Source organism: Callospermophilus lateralis, chromosome 3, assembly GCF_048772815.1.
Source record: "Callospermophilus lateralis isolate mCalLat2 chromosome 3, mCalLat2.hap1, whole genome shotgun sequence".
NCBI classification, from domain to species: domain Eukaryota; kingdom Metazoa; phylum Chordata; class Mammalia; order Rodentia; family Sciuridae; genus Callospermophilus; species Callospermophilus lateralis.
In genome coordinates this window covers 29,262,419-29,283,758 of record NC_135307.1, presented here as the reverse complement: position 1 = coordinate 29,283,758, position 21,340 = coordinate 29,262,419, and the positions used below count along the sequence as shown (strand labels likewise).

At 40.3% G+C, this 21,340-nt stretch overlaps 2 protein-coding genes across 2 annotated transcripts; one reads left to right on the top strand and one right to left on the bottom strand.

Moving 5' to 3' along the window:
- Nucleotides 1-786: 786 nt before the first annotated feature.
- Nucleotides 787-13,149, bottom strand: Npc2 (NPC intracellular cholesterol transporter 2). Its single transcript, XM_076848095.2, has 5 exons — nt 12,995-13,149; nt 5,723-5,830; nt 3,586-3,758; nt 1,525-1,642; nt 787-1,144 (listed from the first exon to the last, which is right to left on the bottom strand). The coding sequence occupies exons 1-4, from the start codon at nt 13,074-13,076 to the stop codon at nt 1,556-1,558; spliced, it is 450 nt and encodes a 149-aa protein (XP_076704210.1). The 5' UTR covers nt 13,077-13,149; the 3' UTR covers nt 787-1,144; nt 1,525-1,555.
- Nucleotides 13,150-13,521: 372 nt separating this feature from the next.
- Nucleotides 13,522-16,019, top strand: Isca2 (iron-sulfur cluster assembly 2). Its single transcript, XM_076849864.1, has 4 exons — nt 13,522-13,619; nt 13,776-13,878; nt 13,995-14,110; nt 14,523-16,019. Exons 1-4 carry the CDS (start codon nt 13,549-13,551, stop codon nt 14,695-14,697), a joined length of 465 nt encoding a protein of 154 aa, XP_076705979.1. The 5' UTR covers nt 13,522-13,548; the 3' UTR covers nt 14,698-16,019.
- The last annotated feature ends 5,321 nt before the right edge of the window (nt 16,020-21,340 follow it).

Sequence of the window (21,340 nt, the reverse complement as noted above, 5' to 3'; positions counted from 1 at the left end):
CAAGGGTCTATGGAACTTACGGGCATAATAAGAACTGGACCAAAATGTATTATCTGCTCATAAACATTTTATCAGAACTCAACTGAGAAAAGAGTTATTTTTATTTAACAATGGATGACTTGGGGCTGGGGATGTGGCTCAAGCCGTAGCGCGCTCGCCTAGCATGCGTGTGGCCCGGGTTCGATCCCCCGCACCACATACAAAGATGTTGTATCCACTGAAAAAAACTGAAAAATAAATATTAAAAATTCTCTCTCTCTTTCTCTTAAAAAAAAAACAACAACAATGGATGACTTTCCAAGGTGCTCATTACTCAACTCAGTTATGAATATCGCGATAACCCCGGTCCCACCTAAAAGCTCACAGTATGTGGATTTGAAATGGCAAACTGTGTACCCCATAATTATACTTTTTACATTGAGAGCAGAAAATTCCAAACTTTAGCTAATTTGACCAGTACCTGCTTCAAATTCACATTTTATTTGTAATCTCTGAGGCTTTCTCCATCATGGTGGATGGTTCCCAAAAGATCACCATGCCTCACCCTTTCAGGTGTTATTATTCAACTAGGTGATGTTTGCTTTCACTGTTTCTATCAAGCATACTCTGTGGTCTAAGATTGTGCAAAATAAAGTGAAACAAGGTCACTTTGTATCAAAAGATAGATGAGGTCTAACTGGGCAAAAAGGAGGAAAGAGAGTCTCTCAGGGACATGGAACTGGGTACCCACCTCCCACAGGTCTGGGGAATGCACTATGTGTAAGAAGCACATGACCACAGCCCAAATGCAGAAGACAAGACTGACAAATTTTTATTTTTCGAAGGTTCATTTCCAGGTTCAGAAAGAGGATACAAGTTAATATTGTTAAAAAAAAAAAAAAAAAAGAATCAAACATCTGGTAACCAACTGTTGCCTTTAACGAAAACCACCTAAGACAGAACAAAAGACAAGAGATAACCACAGAGAACCAGTTATCCACAGCTGAGTTTCTGCTGTAGAACATGACATCTCCTATGAATCTCTGGATATCAGTAGAGAACAGATCACTACTGTTGAGGCAATGGAGGTGGAGGTGCTGTTCAGAGCCAGCAGATTTCTTGTTCAGATGCACCAGACTCAGTGAGGCACTTATAGAGGAGGAACCTGTAGATGTAACATCCCAGTTAGACAGAAGTGGTTTGGAAGCCCAGTAGCCCTAGGGAAGGTATCTGATAGCCCTAAGCAACTTCCTTTGTTCTGTCAGGTTGGGCCCACCTTATTCCAACAGCAAAAAATAATGGAGACAGTTGAACCAAGCCCTGTGGTTTCACTTCACTTTCTCTTCTTTCCTTCCACCTTTTTACAAAGGATATTAAAAAGGTACCAGTTCTAAGCGCTCAAGAAACAGGGCCTCAGATACTTTTGGAAGTTGAGAGGTATAATTTCCTTTCATGATGAATTTCCTTTCATCTTATGGCACTCATGCAGTTTCAGATTGGATTTCTTCCCCATTTCTTCCCCTCCCTCCACCCATGCCCTCTCACCTCCACATAGACAAATCAGCATCAAATAGCTCTAGCTTTTGATCTGTATTGGGATTTCCCAGCAGAAGAAAGAATTTTGACTGTCATCCACAAGTTGCCACTTTACTACCAGTTTTATCTGGAAAAAGAGAAAATGAATTGGGAAAAATGAAATGAGGACTTGACCTTAATCCATAAGTGGCTTAATTATGTAGCCTAAATAGAAATTATAAAAAACAACCACCTAATTCCTCATAGTTTTCTTCTTAAATCATGCCATTAGGAAACCCACTTAGGAAATGGGCACCAATTGTGACTTAAACTTAGAGGAATGAACCAAGTTATGCCTATGATTTGGTGTTAGCAATAGCCATTCTAAAAGTCAATCTATCAAATATAATTTATAAAGCATTCTTGTCCCTCTTAGATCAATGACATTTACATAAAGCCTTCTGGGAATAATAATTTTACATTTAATATTTGGCAGTCTAATCTAACCTTCTCCAATAGTAATTTTTTGTTGTTGTTGTTGTAGATGGACACAATACCTTTATTTTATTTATTTATTTTTATGTGGTGCTGAGGATCGAACCCAGTGCTTCACATGTGCTAGGTAAGCACTCCACCACTGAGCCACAACCCCAGCCCTCCAATAGTAATCTTAAGGAACAGAAAGATTCTTAGGTATAAGGCAACTTTCTTGTTAACCATAAATATAAATGTCAAAGCACAAAAGATGGCCCAAAGACTTTTTATTTTGGTGCCAGGGATGGAACTCAGGGTACTCAACCCCTGAGCCACACTCCCAGCCCTGTTTCTTCCAATTCTTAACTCACTGACACCTGCAGGTCCTTTCTTATGTAGACATCAGCTCACCTGTCATTAGTTACTACCTCTCTTTTGTACTCAAAGGTTTCTTCACCATGCAATATTTGATTGACAAGGATAAACGCTTTTGGAAACTTGCTTTGTAAGTTTTTTATGACTATATGCATGAACTACTGCTTCACTTACTTAGTATTGACTAATGTAGTTTGAACTAATTTTCAAATTAAATGTAATTCATTTAAGAGTGACTTAAATCAAGTGACTATCAAATGTTAAATACCTACCCTGCGTGCAGCACTGACTAGACATTGTACAGTGGGTTTGGAAGGTCCCAGGATCACATGGCCTACTCTGCTATTTTACAAACCTGTCTCTGACCTTCAGGGTTGCTAACATCCCTTAAGCATAGATTCCCTATATGTGAATCTCTTTATATATTGGGGTTGAACCCAGGGGCACTCTACCACTGAACTACATCTCCAGTCCTTGTTATTTTTTATTTTGAGACAGGGTCTTGCTAAGTTGCCTAGGCTGGCCTTGAACTTGTGATCCCTCCTGCCTCAGCCTCCCTAGTCACTGGGATTACAATTGTGTACCACCACACCCAGCTATGAGTCATACCTTTAAACAGGCTCACCCTGGCACCATCTACTCAGAAGTGCTTGGCAGAAAACATAGGTAAGCAGGGATGGGTCAGAGGTATAGATAGAGGTAAGAAGAGAGGGTGCAATAAGTTACCTCTCTGCTATAGAGCTAACAAACTGTATTGTTCTCTTGTTAAGAGATTGAAGGAAAAATCAGGATTTTCTGATGACAATGCTAAGTCAACTTGGACCTTGAACTATCTGGTACCTCGTTGAAATGTTTTAACATTGCACAGGCTTGGGAGTTACAAGACTCAGCTTTAAACTTAGGCTATTCTTATAGCCACTAACTATATAACATCAAAGGCTCAGACTTCTTTGTCTCTGAGACAGAGCTGATATCATCTCCACACAGGTTGTTCATGATATCAAGTGAAATACTATATGTAAAAATGATGTCATTAGGTCCAGTGAAAGAACAAAGGCACATAAAAATATCTGCCCTTCTTCATGATTCTAACATTCAAATCTTTCTCCTCTCCCTTAAGTCTCCTGCTTCTTCATCATAGAGATGAGGTGCCCTGTTCCCCAGTCTTTGATTTCTAGTCCCCTGTCCTCAGGTTTCTAATCCTGTCCCAAGGTCCCCAGAGTCCTCAACAGTGTCACTTACAGAGGGGTATTCAGTCTTTACTGGCAGTTTATTCATGTAGCTATAGGTCTTGTCTTTTTGGATGGGGCAGTTGATTCCACTCTTACAACCATCAGACTCAGGAATGGGAAAGGGGACTGGCACACCCATCAGGATGCCTTCCACGAAGGCTGTGCTATTTTCAGATTCCGTACCTAGGAGGAAAAAGAATCAGAAGGTGAAGAAAACAGCCTATCTAAAAACTCTAAATCAAATCTTCAGATAGGTTCTCAAGCAAATCAGTAGGTCCACATTTCATAATTCCCAGGGTCTACTTCTCCTCGAAGTTATGCTCAGTACCTAGCACCATGCAATCAATCAACAGGGGCTGCTTTTTTGGCGGTGGGAGACCAGGAATTGAACCCAGGTCTCTTGTATATTAAGCAAGCACTCTACCACTGAGCTTTATCCCTGCTCCCCCCACCTCCCACACTTTTAAACTTTTCTTTTAAAAAATATATTTATTTAGTTGTAGATGAACACACAGTATCTTTATTTATTTTTATGTGGTGCTGAGGATTGAACCCAGTGCCTTACATATGCGAGGCAAGCACTTTACCACTGAGCTACAAACCCAACCCCTTAAACTTTTCATTTTATGGAGAGTCTTGCTAAGCTGCCCGGGCTGGCCCTGAACTTGTGATCCTCCGGCTTCAGGCTCTTGAGTAGCTGGGATTGCAGGGATGCACAGACTGCCAGGCAACAGGAGCTGTTTTCTCTCTCCTAACCCCACCTTGCTCTCCACTGCCTTTCATAGTTTCTCAGGAGAACAGAGCTACCTGGACAAATAAGCTTACCTGAGAAAGCAACTACTTTTTGGCAGTAAAATTTTATTAATTACTAGTTACATGAGTTTCTGTAAAAGTATATTGTATATAAATATATTTTAATACCATGATCTGTTACAACATGAAATCGTTAACTTTTTAGATATTAGGTAAGATTAAAGAGAGGTACGTTTCTTGGTAGCCTCTACCCTCCATATGATAGAATGGGCAGAAGGAATAAAGGTATTATGAAGTTAATCAAGAGTCATGAGCTGATAGGTATTTTGGAGATGTAGAGTAATGGCTGTTTCATTCTTTCTGCCTGGATCGGGATGACTATGTTTAGAAGGCATTTCTTTTATTTCTTTATTTTTGGGTTAAACCCAGGAGTACTTAACTACTGAGTCACATCCCAGCCCTTTCTGTATTTTATTTAGAGATAGGGTCTCACTGAGTTGCTTAGGGCCTTGCTAAATTGCCAAGGCTGGCTTTGAACTTGTAATCTTCCTTCCTCCTGAGCCCCTGGGATTATAGATATGCACCACTGCATCTGATTTTTTAATTTATTAATAATTGAGGGGCCATGGTGCAGTGCAAGAGAGAGAATAGGGAGCTCACAGTTAGAGCAGTCTGTAGGCTCATGGAAAAGACATGACAGGCACTTTGAGTTTTCTTATTGACTGTCTAGTCAAGTTCCATGGCACAGAAATGAGAGACAGATTCAAGGTAGATACTCTATCCAGAAATAAACATTTTACATTTCTTCTTTCTGGCAATCTGAAGGTGATGAACGTGGCACATGACAACAACCCAATACTGCTTCTTCACATTGAAGAAGACGGCTCAGACGTGGTTTGTGTTTCCCAGTGGATTCTCTAAACCTTACAGAGGCTACTAAGTATTAATTGTACCTTCATTTTCAGATGCGTTGCAGGCTTAATGGCTGAAAGGTAGGGTGCTTGAAATAACATTCTGGGGAGGTTACAAAGTTTATAGAATTGGAATCTGTACTAAAGTTAGTCTGTAACCAGATCTGTTCCCTAAAATCCTGCTGTGCAATATGGGCCAAGGTAGGACAGAGAAAAGTCATGCTGTCTTTTCTAACCTGTGAACACAGGAAAATCACTCTCCATGCTTAGAGGGAGTCTGGGAGCCAGGGGCTCTTAGAAAGGGGTATATAGGAAGTTGGTACAAGAAAGGTGTCTAAGGGAATAGTGAATCCAGCTTTGCACAAACTGGAAGGGAGGTCACAGAATTCCTGACTGCCAACCCTCCACCCCTATGTTCCCATGTTGATTCTAATACCTGATGTATTAGATGCATAAATTTAAGGTCAAACCATGTTTACTCACTGCTAGTGAAGGTGACATTGACACTGTAGGACTGTCCTTTCTTCAGTTCACAGGGCTGGTTGGGGCATGGGTTCACATTTACCTCTTTTATAACTCCAACTCTAGAACCTGGGAAAAAAGAAAAAATGAATTGAAATAGGTGGAAATATTGACCACTACCTAACGGAAAGGTCGCTCTCTCCCGTTTAGTGAGTGCCTGTTATTTTTTGATGCTTTCCTGGTATGGACTCTTTCAATTAAAAATGAGAATTTGGTTTGTCTTGCTGCTAAAATCATATCCTATAAATTGGACAAAAAGGAAGTCAGTTAGTCTCTTGACAAAGAGAAAGATAAATTTGTTAGATACCATGCACACAAAAGATTATATTAAAGAGATTAAACTACAACCAAAGAAACTCCAAATGCTTCCAGATTCTTATTTTGCATTCCAAATGGTAAAGGAGGGGGGTCACAATTTAAACTTAGGCCTTGAAAATGTTTGCCTCACAGGAAGATTAAAATTTAAGGCCAATCTGGACAACTTAACAAGTTCCCATCTCAAATATAAATTAAAAAAGGGCTGAAGATGTAGCTCAGTAGTAGAATACCTCTGGGTTCAATCCCCAGTACCAAAAAAAAAAACCCCCAAAAGTTGCCCTAATCTTCCTTTAATCAAAATATTCCTATTTCCCCTTTCTAGCAAAGATGTAAGTATGTAAATTTGATGAAAGTTGTTCAAAAACTGCACCTTATATAAAAATAGCTAAAAGGTTGTTTTTCTTCCAAGGAGGAAGCTCAGAAATGAGTCACATCAGTCAGTGTGGTAGCATGTGCCTGTAATCCCAGTTACTTGGGAGGCTGAGGCAGGATGATCATAAATTGAGGCCAGTCTCAGCAACTTAGTGAGGCCCTGTCTCAAAATTTAAAAAAAGGGCTAGGGATGAAGTTCAGAGGTAGAGTGCCCCTGTCTTCACCCCTCGGTACTGCAAAACAAATAAAAAAGTTATATCATCTTTCTACCCCAAATTCTTCAAAAGCAAATTCTGTTTTAAGGTGCTTATTATTTGTTGGGAAGTCTGCCAGAACTCAGAACAGATAGAACCTCTTTAGAGTTCCAGGCTCCAGGGGTTCTTAGCTCCTGAGTCATTCTATGTTTAGAATAAAGATTATATCATGGGTGGCAAGAACGAGAGAAAGCTGAGGCCCCTGAGGATAAGGAAAAAAATAAAAATAACAGCACAATGACTTTACCATCCTTGTTTTAGAGGTTAGAAAACAGAAGAGCAGAAGGATTACTGTGACTTCTCCAAGGTCACACTGCCTAGAATGGACAGGTCCAAGACTTGGAAGCCCTGTCACTGGAACCTGGAGGAAGGTTTACATACACAGCCACGGTGAAAAATGAAAGGACACCCTAAGGAATTCCTGACTGAGAACTCTTTGAGGAACCTGGATGAAGATCCTGGCTCAAACTCAACCAAAAAAAGCTTGTTAGGTTTCCTTCACCTCATGATTATTCTCTTTTTGTCTTAGAGGTTCAACCCCATATCCTTTGTAATTTTCAGTGATGAAGAAACTGCTGTCCAGATTTTATAGCCTTTCCTTAAACTCCTGGTGAACCATTTGGTAAACCTAGTATCCTATCTTCTTGAAATCTCTTCATTTTTTTCACCTCAGCCTGACTTCCTAAAGAAACAAAGCAGTACTACTAAAGGTATGGGTAAAACAATTAAATGTGTCAGAATGTCCAGTCTTGGCTTTTTAAATTTGATCCTGAAGCCCACCCATTTGCAAGTGGACTAAGAAATTTAAGAATGACCATCTTAACCCTGCAAAGAGGAATGACCCTAGATAGAATTACCTTCCATCTTGAGAGGAAATGACTCTTGAGAGAAGCTATTTCCATTTCTGAACTGCGAACTGCACTCTTTCCATAGTACTGGATTCTCTTGTCTTCCATGGGGAAGAAACCTGAGTCCTGCTCTATAGTCATGAGACATTTTGGCTCAAAAAATAATAGGCAGTGCCTCAAATCTTGACTAAGTCATTAGGACCTTGATTTTTTTTTTTTTTCAAGAATCAAAGAGATAAAGAGGACAGAGGTCAAGGTTTTTATAGCTCCAATAAAACTTAGGACCCAAATTTAACTTCACTCCAGATAGGGCTGTTTCAGTCAAGATGGCAGAAATATCAGTTGTGTTAAACAAGAACACGGAGTCTAGGTTTCCTTTCCTTTAAAGTTCTTACTTGGCCTATATCTATATAACTAAATGATATGCTTACAAACACTATATATGTTTTAAAAATAAAGCAGTGCAGGAAGATTCGAGGAAGAGTCATCAATAGAATTAATCTGACCTGCCAGTTTCAAAAATTGATTATGCAGTTTCAAAAATTAATGATTCACAAATTAGGTTTAAAAGGAGTTAGCTAAAAGAAGAGAATAAGATACTAAGGAATAGCTAATATTCTCTATAAGTCTCTGAACTAACTCTCCCTAAAAGGAGTTACAAACTGTTCCTATTTGATAGAAGCAAATTATGTAGTAGATAGAGTAAGCAAGCCCTCCAGCTCCCACTTTAGATCCTGGGGTGGCGGTATCAGGAAACTCCTTCCATTTTAAAACAGGTCTGTAAAGCAGCACACAAGGGCCACCAGGGATGACTTAAGTTGTAGTACTATTATTTCCATTTGCAATCCCGATACCAGCTGCTCCCCATTTGTCCCTATCCCTCCCATCATCTTTTAGTCATGCTCTGGTGTCTTTCTAAATCAGTGGTCCCTAAAGTGTCCCTGAGGCAGGGAGTGTGTCTTTTTTTTTTTCCTTTCTTTTAATCTCATTCTAATCAAGGACAAATGTGCTCTTTGTACATAATAAATGCTACACACACACACACACACACACACACACACACACACAAATGTTTGTCTTTTTTTGGGGGGGGGGTACTGGGGATTAAACCAAGGGGTGCTTAAATGCTGAACCACATCCTCAGCCCTTTTTTATATTTTATTTAGAGATGGGTTCTCCCCAAGTAATTTAGGGCCTTGTTAATTTGCTGAGACTGGCTTTGGATTTGCAGTTCTCCTGCCTCAGCCTTTCAAAAGCCTCTGGGATTACAGGTGTGTGTAACCACCTGCACCAGTTAAGTACAAGTTTTGAAAAACAATCCCATTTCCCTATCTAGGCCCCTGAAACTGGACAGTTGAATGGAAGAGAATGTTGAGTAAGGAGTCTGGTTAACAGTAACAGTTTAAGTCAAGTGTTGCTATTCAGCCATCATTGCTGAGAGGCAGATTCTGGAGCCTGCTGCCTGGGTGTGAAATCTCACCAGCTCCACCACTTACCATGTAACTTCAGGGCAATACAGTTATCATCTGGAAATAATAATCATACCTGCCTTAGAGGGTAGGTGAGTTAACACACATGCAGCTTTTAGATGAGTATCTGCAACACTGTAGTGCCATTTAAGTCTTTATTATGCTTATCATATTTGGATTCAATCCCTTAATTTAATCTAAATAGCTATTCCTGGATGGCTTAGTTTGACACCAAAGCTGAGCCTCCAACCTCAAATACACTTCATGGACAGAAATTATGTTTGTAGTCAATAGAATGGAGTCTTACTGTCTTAAAAGCAGAATGCATGAAAACAGCAGGCAAATTGCAGGCTGAGAGTACACTTGGCGCAGTCACCAAATTAGCTTAATACTATAAAAGTGGGACATGACTTGAGAAGCCCAAGTGGATGCACTTTGCTTTCTCTGTGCTTGCCCTTGGTGGAAGAGTCTCTTTAAAGCAGACTCTTCCAATCAAATAAAAAATAAAGTTATATTGACCAACTGCAACAGCAAAGATGGAAATAACACTTATTCCCCAGCTTGCTTCTCCTTTATAGCAAAGCTATTTTTTTTTGCGGGGGATACTAGGGATTGAACCCAGAGGCAATTTACCATTGAGCTACATACCCAGCCCTTTTAAAGTTTTTTGTTTTTTTTTTTTTAATTTTGAGACAAAGTCTCTGGCTAAGTTGGTTAGGACCTTGCTAAGTTGCTGAAGTTGGCCTCAAATTTGTGATCCTTCTGCCTTTGCCTTCCTATTCACCGGGATTACAGATGAACACCACCATACCCCACTTATAGTAAATTTCTTAAACTGAACATATTCAGCACTCTAAATAGTATGAGATGTACCCTCTTTCACTTCATCCCACCTTTTGTAGACAGAAAATAAACAAAAATCCCTGAACTTTAACAATCTGTTGATCTCAGCACCTACATTAAGGCTTTCAATGTCTATAGTCTACCTGATTCTTTAAAGGCGAGGTCACATGATCTAGTAGGATCAAAGTAAAAAGTTGTACTTGTAGCTCTTTTATCCATTTTTTTTCCTTACAAGAACAAGAGCTTCTTGAACTTCCAGGGTCAATAGAACAAACTGAGCTCTAACTTGCAAACATTACAAAACCAAAGTTTGCTTAGTTCTATTTCTCACTTGAGGAAATCCCACCCCAGGGGAAAGTGGGTGGAAAGTGGAATGCAAAATCTTTTGATGTGGGTGCTGAAGTTTTTACATTATATTTGTCAATTCAAAAGTAAATTGAGAAAGGAGGAGAAGGCAGGGGATATGGGGTTAAGAAAGATAGTAGAATGAAACAGACATTCTTACTGTATGTATGTATATGACTGTATGACCAATGTGATTCTATAATATGTATACTCAGAAAAATGAGAAATGATATCCCATCTATGTATGATATATCAATGTATATAAATGCATTCTACTGTCATGTATAACTAATTAAAACAAATTAAAAATTAAAAAAAAATAAAAGGGAAAAAAACCTGACATAGCAATCAATATACATTTCTGTAATATTTTGGTGTAATTTTTCTAAAGTGATTCAATAATATGAATATTTCTAAATTGTAATTCACTGATCATATTACAGTCTGTGTTCAAATTAGTCATAACTAATAAAAATCATGCTAGCTGGCTTATTAATTATGAAAAAAAAAAGTATATTGAAAAGCTGTGATGGGAATCCTACTTCTCTTTAAGAAGTTCTTTCTATAGGTGTTTACCTGTTTGTTTTTTCCCCAAGTGAATAGAATAATTTCCAGATTTATTTCACTTCTTTTTTAATGAACTATTTAAATCTAAAGTGGGTCACAAAGACCCACCTGTTTCCTACTGCTTCTAGTTGTGAGATCCTTTTTTTTTAAGAGAGAGAATTTTTTTTTTAATATTTAGTTTTTAGTTTTTCAGTGGATACAACTTCTTTGTTTGTATGCGGTGCTGAGGATCTAACCCGGGCCAAACGCATGGGCGCTACTGCTTGAGTCACATCCCCAGCCCCTAGTTGTGAGATCTTAAGCAAGTTATTCTATGTTTCTTAGTTTCCTCTTCTGTAAAACAGACTGTGAGGACCAAATGCATTATTAAAATTAATAGAGTCTAGCGGGTGTAGTGGCACAAGTCTATAATCCCGGAGACTTGTTAGGTTGTGACAGGAGGACCAACCTGAAAAATTGAGCGAGACCCTGTCTCAAAAAAAAAAAAAAAAAAAAAAAAAAAAAAAAAAGAAAGCTGGGGACGTAGCACATGGTAGAGAATCACTGGGTTCATCTCCAGTACTTCCAAACAATTAACATAGTGTCTTCATCCCAATGTGGGACACTCAGTATAATGCAGGGAAAGGCAGTAGTTTGAAGCAATAGTAGCATCTTTTAAATGCCAGTCCTCTAATTCAGTGGAACATTTTGCTTAACATTTGCTAAGTGTTAATAGGCCTTTATTAATTCTTATTTCCCAAGTCCCTAACTTTGCTTTTCCCTCAACGTGAGTTTTGATGACCCAGTGGGAAATATATATTACCTCATTTGCTTTTTCAGCAAATATTTAGTAAGCAGTTACTATTACCCCAGCACTGGATATAAAGGAGCAAACTTACCCTGTTTTCCCATTCTGCTGTATAACTTTAGGTAGGTTATCTAACACATCTGGAATTCACGATTGACTATGTGATCTCCATGTTTCCTTCCTGCTCACATATTTTGCAAAATCAGTTTCAGACCTCTTTCATTGATCATTATACCTTTCCAACTCCACCTTTCAATACAACTGCTGGAGTTCTGCTCCAACAATTAATTTTATAGACTTGACTAAATGAACTCAGAATTTCTTTTCTTTAAAAAATTTGTTCTTTCTAGTTATTCATGACAGTAGAATGTATTGATGAACTCAGAATTTCTATACCTGTTGTATTTTCCAACAAAGATTCCAACCACAGCATCAACAGGGAATAATGTGTCATAAGATATGATTAGAAACATGATTTTTATAGGAGGAAAAACTGATTAAAAAATCACAAAATGCTATAGCCCAAGGGAAACTTGCGATCTTTCTGCCGGTAGTGCATGCCTATAATCCCAGTGACTTGGGAGGCAAAGAAAGGAAGATGGCAAGTTTGAGGCCAGCCTCAGCAATTTAGCGAGGACCTAAGCAATTTAGTGAGACTTAGTTTCTTTCTTTCTTTTTTTTTCTTTCTTTTTTTTTTTGTGTGTGTGTGTGTGCGCGCGCGCGCCCGCGCGCGGGGTGGGGTGGGGGTATTGAACCCAGGGGCACTTAAGCACTGAGTCACATCCCCAGCCCTTTTTGTATTTTATTTAGAGACAGGGTCTCACTGAGTTGCTTAGCGCTCACCATTGCTGAGGCTGTCTTTGAACTCATGACCCTCCTGCCTCAGCCTCCCAAGCCCCTGGGATTACAGGCATGCACCACCACACCCAGATAGACTTAGTTTTAAAATACAAAATAGAAAGGGCTGGGGATGTAGCTCAGTGGTAAAGTGCCTCTGGGTTCAATCCCCAGTACCCCTAAATAAACGAAGGAGGAAGGGAGGGAGGAAAGAAAGAAGGGGGAGAGAGAAAAAGAAAAAAGGAAGAAAGAGAGGGAGAGAAAGAGAGCGCCCCTTCCTTCAACCCCTATGTTGTATACAGACCTTCAGATATCTTCCCTGCAAACTTTAGGGAACTTCAGCAAGAGGACCACCTAAAAAGCGTACAAGGACACCCCCCCCCCCAACACGAGTTGTTGCAAAGGAAAGATACAAAGTTGTATGCGATAAGTTTCGTCAAGGCCGGTACTTCCTCCCCCAATCCAGGCAACAGCACCCGGAGTCCAGGCTGAGCCTCGTCATCCCAGGAACCCGCCCAACCCGGCCCCGGGGTCTCAGCGTTGGGCGCCGCTGCGCAGAGGGCGCAAGAATCTCGGGCGGGCGAGGGTCTCACCGCAGTCCTTGTAATGCACCGGCTCGGCCTGGGTGGTAGCGAAGAACGCCAGGAGCAGGATCGCTACAGCCAGGAAACCCATCGTGGATAACTGAGGCGCCAAGCTCGAAATACGAAGTGGCTGCCGCGGTCACAAGATAAACTAGTCGGGGCGGGCGCGGGGAGGAGCCCAGTCAGGCGACCTGTCACCAGCAACCACTGCTGAGGTCCGCCTGCGGTCCGCCTGCGCCCCGCCCCGCTCCGCTTCAAGGAGCGGGGCCAGAAGGCAGCCCGCTGTCCCCGCCCATCTTGTCCGCTCAGAGGCGGGGCCGAGCAGCGATCAGCCCCGCTCCGCCCCGCCTGTCTCTCAGGACTCCGCCCCGGTTCTACTGGTGCGGCCCCTCTTCCGCAATCGGGAGCACTTCTAGCCAATCAAACTCCTTCTACACTATCTAATAGGCACGAAGGGGGCGGGCCTCATTGCAGCCACGCCCACCGACCGCCTTCCCGCCTCCTGAACTCCAGGCGGAGGAGGGGAGAAGGGCGCACTGAGGGGCGGAGTTTGTTGGGGGAAGATGGCGGCCGCCAGGGGCCTGTCCTTAACGGCCACGGCCCTAAGAGCGGTCATTCCCTGGCAGAGGGGCAGGTACCAAGACTGGAAGGGTGTCAGGTTTTGCGCCTCCAGAGCAAATAAGAAACTAAAGCCCCCGGGGGAGGTGAGGGTTTGGCGTGAGACCGTCCAGGTGGGGGTCGCCTGGGACCCTTTCTGCTCCCGGGCTCATCCTCCTCCCTTGCACCACAGGCTCTCCGCATCCTGTCCGGGACTTCAGACGCGTTGGGAGGCATCATCTTCCAGCCCCGAGGCTAGCGAAGGGCAGATCCACCTTACAGACAGCTGCGTCCGGGTAAGAAGGCCGGCCAGACGCGGGGCGGCGGTGCCCAGCCAAGCTCTGGGACTCTCCTTTACTACCCTTTTACCACTGCTGGCTTGACATTTTTGATTCCTCTTATTGCATTTCAGAGGCTTCTGGAAATCACCGAAGGGTCAGAATTCCTCAGGCTGGAGGTGGAGGGAGGTGGATGCTCGGGATTCCAGTACAAATTTTCACTGGATACAGTTGTCAACCCCGATGACAGGCAAGGAAGAGGGGGCGGGTCCTCAGAATATGTGGGAGGGGAAAAAGTGACTAGTTTAAGGTGCAATTTTATTCCAGATTTAAAGGGCTTGTTAAGGACGATTAACCACCGCCCTCCTGACACTGTGAGGATACAGTAAGATTGGTCGGCTTGATTCAAAGTAACTAAATTGTAGAAGGAAAATTGGCCTGCTTAGTCCATGGGGTAATGGGTAGAGAGTCAGGCTGGACTAGATTCCAGGCCCAAGTCCATATATATTTCCCAGTATTTATTCTTTTTGCTTCAAGACAATCAGCACCTATTAAGAGGTAATAAGGAATCTCCCGCTTTAGAATATGCACTTCTGGCCCTAGAGGGTATCCTGTTTTTGATGTTTGTGGTATTCACTAATGCCTTCCTCCTGTCTTTTCAGGGTATTCGAACAGGGTGGGGCAAGAGTTGTGGTTGATTCTGATAGCTTGGCCTTTGTAAAGGGGGCCCAGGTGGACTTCAGCCAAGAACTGATCCGAAGCTCATTTCAAGTGTTGAACAATCCTCAAGCAGAGCAAGGCTGCTCCTGTGGGTCATCCTTCTCTGTCAAACTTTGACTTGATGACTGGTGATCCAGAGATTGCCATCAGTTGTACCAATCTGAGGAACTGCGATTAGTAGAATTCTAGAAGTTTCCTTCTAATCATGTCCCTCTCTCAATTTTATTTTTCTTAATTCAGAAGTGTTGTGTTTTTCCACTGTTATTTTCAGAATGTGAAGCTTTTACACTTGGCCTAAATTACTCCCCAGCTCCTATATAATGCTAAGGCCAAGCTTATAGATGTTGTTACCTCATATTTAATTACTGGTTGAAACCTAGTGTACTCTATAGAGCTTCCAATCCTCCAAAATTGGACTTACTTCTCTAGCCTCCAGAATGTTTGAACATATATGTATAACAATGTATAAAAGCCTAAGTTTAAAGAAAGTCCTTAGAGTGTTTTGGATCAATTTTATAGATTGGGTACCTTGAACACTGACTACTAGGTCAGAACTGATGAGAAAGGCATATGAATTGTTATCTTTTTCATTTCACCCTTTCACACCCCCACCCCACCCACCCTCTGAGGCTTGAAACAGGAGTGCTCTATTGCTGAGCTACACCTCCAGCCCTTTTTGTTTTTTATATACATTTTTTTTCTCATTGAGTTATGCAGGTTCACCTTGAACTTACAATTCTCCTGCCTTAGCCTCCCAAGAAGCAGAGATTACAGGTATGTGCCACAAATTAGCTTCACATTTCACCCTTTATGAATGTGCTACTGACATTTTCTTATTTTCTATGCAGCCCATTCACTAATTCCCATGTGATATTGTCATATTCACAGATCTGCTAGGGTTAAAAAAAAAACAAGAGCCATCCCCCAGAAAACTTGGGACAAACTCTGATACCTGAATAACTTGAAAAATAGCCTCGATACTCTGTATTCATACAGACATTTCAAGATCTGTGACCATTTAGTAATTGAATCCTATTAGGATATGTTGCTTCATCTACCTTATGGTATAAAATGTCTTTCTTATGCATAGTTGAAAATGTAACTCCATTATGTAGCTAATAGAGGTCTTCTTGTTTTTTCCCAGTACTGGGGATTGAATCCAGGGGCACTTAACCATTGAGCCACATGCCCAGTTTTTTTTTTTTTTTTTTTTTTTTTTTAATTTTAGATACAGGGTCTCTGTAAGTTGCTGAGGCTGGTTTTGAACTTATAATCTTCCTGCCTCAGCCTCCCAAGGTGCTGGGATTACAGGCATGCACCACCATGCCCAGTAATAGAAGTCTTTTTATTTTTTAAATATTTTAAAATTTGTTCTTGTTAGTTATACATGATAGTAGAGTATATTTTTGACATTATACACATATGAATTTAACTTCTCATTCTTCTGGTTGTACATGATGTAGAATTACATTGGTTGTGTAATCATTTGTGCACATAGGACAGTAATGTCTGATTCATTCTACTGTCTTTCCTATTCCCATTCCCCCTCCCTTCCCTTCATTTCTCTTTGTCTAATCTAGAGTACTTCTTTAATAGAGGTCTTTTTTAAGAGTGGGTTACCAATGAAATGCAAACTGCCTAGTTAAATTTGAATTTCAGATGAACTACAAAATTTTTTATATCATTTAATCTTTGTAATATAAGTATGTCTACTCTTTGTCTACAATACATAACATTTATGTGCTAAAAATGGCAATCCTACTTTAGGGTGTCTAAATGAAAAGATTTTAAATCACAAATTCCAGTGCATTTTAAAGTATTTGTTTAGGTGTGCTTTAAATGGGTTATGGAGGTTTAAATAATTCTATTATGATGCTAGGGAACCCAGAATAGTAAAGACAGAAAACTGAAAAAGAATTTGCACCACCATCATAACAAATAATTTTTTTAAAAAAATTTTTTGGCACCTGGAGGCACTTTACCACTGAGCTACATTCCTGGTCCTTTTAATTTTTTATTTTGAGAAAGTCTTGTTAAGTTGCTAAGAGTCTTGCTAAATTTCACTGTGGCCTCAAACTTGTGATCGTCTTGCATCAGCCTCCTGAATTGCTAGGATTGCAGATGTGAATCACTGTATCCAGCTAACAGATAACTTTTTAATACTAATGTGGGGGAAACCACAATCAGGTTGATTCTGAGAGTTGTTGATTAAATTTATCTTTCACTTAAAGTTTGTTATAGCAGAAACTTGAATCTCTGGACTAGATAGGAATTAAGGTCATCTGCTATGAAAATTCATTATTAAAAATAGTGAAAATAAGGGCTAGGGTTGTGGCTCAGCAGTAGAGTGCTCGCCCTGGGTTTAATGTGAGGCCCTGGGTTTAATCCTCAGCACCTCATAAAAATAAATAAATGAAGGTATTGTGTCCAACTACAACTAAAAAATAATATTTTAAAAAATGAGGAGCTAGGGATGTGGCTCAAGCAGTAGCACACTCTCCTGGCATGCGTGCGGCTCAGGTTCAATCCTCAGCACCACATACAAACAAAGATGTTGTGTCCGCCGAAAACTAAAAAAAATAAATATTAAAAAAATAAAAATAAATAAATAAATGAATGAAAATAGAGTTTAGAAACAAAGTATCTGTGACTGAACCTTAGATACTTAGGTGTGGGACAATCTAGGACATAGAGGGGGGAAAACTGTCACGTGGTTAGAGGAAAGAAGGGGACTCTTGGAAACTTAGCAGATTTCTTAGCAGTCCATGGAAGGTGGCAGGAAGGAACATACCATTTAGTTGCTACCAATATTTGGGCCTAATAACATTTTCAATTCAGCTTGCTTAAATACTTTCATCATCCTTAAAAAGAGATTTTGCTACATTTAAAGTGAAAAAATGAACCTTTCTTTCAGAACATTTTTTTGGGGGGTACCAGGGATCGAACCCAGGAACTCTTTACCAGAGCCACATTCCCATCCCTTTTTATTTTTTTGTTTGAGACAGGGTCTTGCCAGGAAGTGTGAATCAGGAGGTGTAGCGATACCAGATTTCAAACTGTACTACAAAGCAATAGTAACAAAAACAGCATGGTACTGGTACCAAAACAGGCGGGTGGACCAATGGTATAGAATAGAGGACACAGAAACCAATCCACAAAATTACAACTATCTTATATTCGATAAAGGGGCCAAAAGCATGCAATGGAGGAAGGATAGCATCTTCAACAAATGGTGCTGGGAAAACTGGAAATCCATATGCAACAAAATGAAACTGAATCCCCTCCTCTTGCCATGCACAAAAGTTAACTCAAAATGGATCAAGGACCTTGATATCAAATCAGAGACTATGCGTCTGATAGATGAAAAGGTTGGCTCCGATCTACATATTGTGGGGTCGGGCTCCAAATTCCTTAATAGGACACCCATAGCACAAGAGTTAATAACAAGAATCAACAAATGGGACTTACTTAAACTAAAAAGTTTTTTCTCAGCAAGAGAAACAACAAGAGAGGTAAATAGGGAGCCTACATCATGGGAACAAATTTTTACTCCTCACACTTCAGATAGAGCCCTAATATCCAGAGTATACAAAGAACTCAAAAAATTAAACAATAAGAAAACAAATAACCCAATCAACAAATGGGCCAAAGACCTGAACAGACACTTCTCAGAGGAGGACATACAATCAATCAACAAGTACATGAAAAAATGCTCACCATCTCTAGCAGTCAGAGAAATGCAAATCAAAACCACCCTAAGATACCATCTCACTCCAGTAAGATTGGCAGCCATTATGAAGTCGAACAATAACAAGTGCTGGCGAGGATGTGGGGAAAAGGGTACTCTTGTACATTGCTGGTGGGACTGCAAATTGGTGAGGCCAATATGGAAAGCAGTATGGAGATTCCTGGGAAAGCTGGGAATGGAACCACCATTTGACCCAGCTATTGCCCTTCTCGGACTATTCCCTGAAGACCTCAAAAGTGCGTACTACAGGGATACTGCCACATCGATGTTCATAGCAGCACAATTCACAATAGCTAGACTGTGGAACCAACCCCGATGCCCCTCAATAGATGAATGGATAAAAAAAATGTGGCATTTATACACAATGGAGTACTACGCAGCACTAAGAAATGACAAAATCATGGAATTTGCAGGGAAATGGATGGCATTAGAGCAGATTATGCTAAGTGAAGCTAGCCAATCCCTAAAAAACAAATGCCAAATGTCTTCTTTGATATAATGAGAGCAACTAAGAACAGAGCAGGGAGGAAGAGCAGGAGGAAAAGATTAACATTAAACAGAGTCATGAAGTGGGAGGGAAAGGGAGAGAAAAGGGAAATTGCATGGAAATGGAAGGAGACCCTCATTGTTATACAAAATTACATATAAGAGTTTGTGAGGGGAATGGGAAAAAAAATAAGGAGAGAAATGAATTTCAGTAGATGGGGTAGAGAGAGAAGATGGGAGGGGAGGGGAGGGGGGATAGTAGAGGATAGGAAAGGTAGCAGAATACAACAGTTACTATTATGGTATTATGTAAAAATGTGGATGTGTAACCGAAGTGATTCTGCAATCTTTGTAATGTTTTGAATAACCAATAAAAAAAAAAAAAGAGACAGGGTCTTGCTATGTGACTGAGGGTCTTACTGAGTTGCTGAGGTTGGTCTTGAACTTGTGATCCTCTTGCCTCAGCCTCCTGAGTTACTGGGATTACAGGTGTTCACTGTTGAGCTGGCTGTGAGTTATTTACTGCTTTAGTGGTTTAAAAACTCTTGAGCACAAGCATAACAGTTTTAGTTGCTAAATATATACTCCATTAAATTGCAGTGGTCAACTGGGCAGAAACTAGGTCTTTTAGACTGCAGAAACCTATATGTGAGTGCCTACTATTAGTGAAAGAAGTAGAATTTGGTGGTTAAAAAATGGTGGCTTCGGGAGAAATCACTTTACTTCACACTGACAATGCTTCATGGGGAAGCTGGAAGTGACCACAAGAAGTCTTTGTTGGAGTGGGGTGACTTAAGAACACAAGGCAAGGGGGAATGACATCAGCAAGGGGACACTGAGCCATTTGCTTGAACTAAATAACATGCTAAACAAATGTAGGCTCCTCTACAGGCCCTTTTTGACCAGTTGCCCTCTTCCTGGCAAACCATAAGGGCTAACAAGATATTTTCACAAATTTTACTCACTGTATAAATTCATTTAGGAATACTTTATATTTTTCCTTTGTCAATGGAAAGATCTTTGGTTTTACCTGTTCTTCCAAGAGGTGGTTGTCAAGACCTTATTTGTTATGAAACTGGGTTTATTTAACTTTGTATCCAAGTGCCTGGGCATCATGGGCCATCTTCTGCCCCTCCCACACCCTCTTGTTTTTGAGTGCTGGGAATTAAACCCAGGGCTTCATGCATGCTAGGCAATACTCACCTTGTCTTTTCTTTAGCAAACACCATACTAATGCAAGAACCAAAAAAGGCAAAGGGAGATTACCAGGCATGGTGTTACATGTATGTAATCCCAGTGACATGGGAGGCTGAGATGGGAGGATTGCAAGTTTTTAAGGTCAGCCTCAGCAACTTAGTGAGATCCTGTCTCAAAAATAAAAAAGGCTGGGGGTATAACCCAGTGGTAGAGCACTCCTGGGTTAAATTTCCAGTACAAAAAAAAAAAAAAAAAAGGGAACTCTTCAGTCTGCTTTATGTTTTGGTTCAAAACTTGGGGCTCTTCATTGATTTTATTATGGAATCACATTCTTCAGTTATGTGATGATAGTGACTATATGTAAACTGTATACTATATGTATCCACCTACTTTATTTTTATGGGAATGTTGACTGAATTCAAGGGATGAAGAGGAAAACTGTTCAGAAGTAAGAGATTGGGAAGAACTGTTAAAGTAAGTGTCCTGAAATACTTTCTTCTGAGAATTGCATCCTGTCCTATTGTTAGGAAGCATCAGCATGGAGGACCAACATTTGGCAGGAGCAACCAGGTGTACCAAATAGTATAGCCCTCTCTAGAACCTGGCCTTTGGCAGGGCCTACCACCGTCCATTTGAACATTATGGTTTTGCATGTTTGTCTAAAAGGCAGGAAGCTTCTTTTTACTTTTCTTGATGTTTGAGATTGATGTTTATATTTGTTTTCTTAAAATCCATGTTTTCTTTTCAACAGGGTTGCTTAAGGGAAGTTTGCTTTAAGGAATTTTGAAATAATCATCACCTGACTTTAAATGTAAACTACAGTCAGATAAATAATATAAAGGGAGAGGACATTTAAGCAGTCTGTGGTCACCAGCTTTATTTAAAAATATTTATTTTTGATAAGTAGTACATGTACAAATTCAAAAAGACACAAAAGGGGTATAGTGGAAAGTGTTCCATTATGGTACCTGTCCACCCTGTCACCCTCCCCACAACCAACATTGTTTCTAAGAATTTATTCCAGAGATATAATCCCATAGATATAACATGAAATAACATGTGACCAAGGATATTCATTACAGCATTATTAGTAAAAGATGGGAAACAATGGAACTATCTTTTGATGAGTCAGTGATTAATTATGGTTTATCCATTCAATGGAATAGTATTCAGTTATAAAACAGAATCAGACAGGTATTTATTTGCAAGCATAAAGTGGAAAAAAGCAAAGTGCAGAACAGCATACATAATATGCCATTTGAAATTGAAATAAGGAAATGTGAATGTATGCATTCAATATGTCTGCTAGGACAAGAGAGAAAGGTTGGA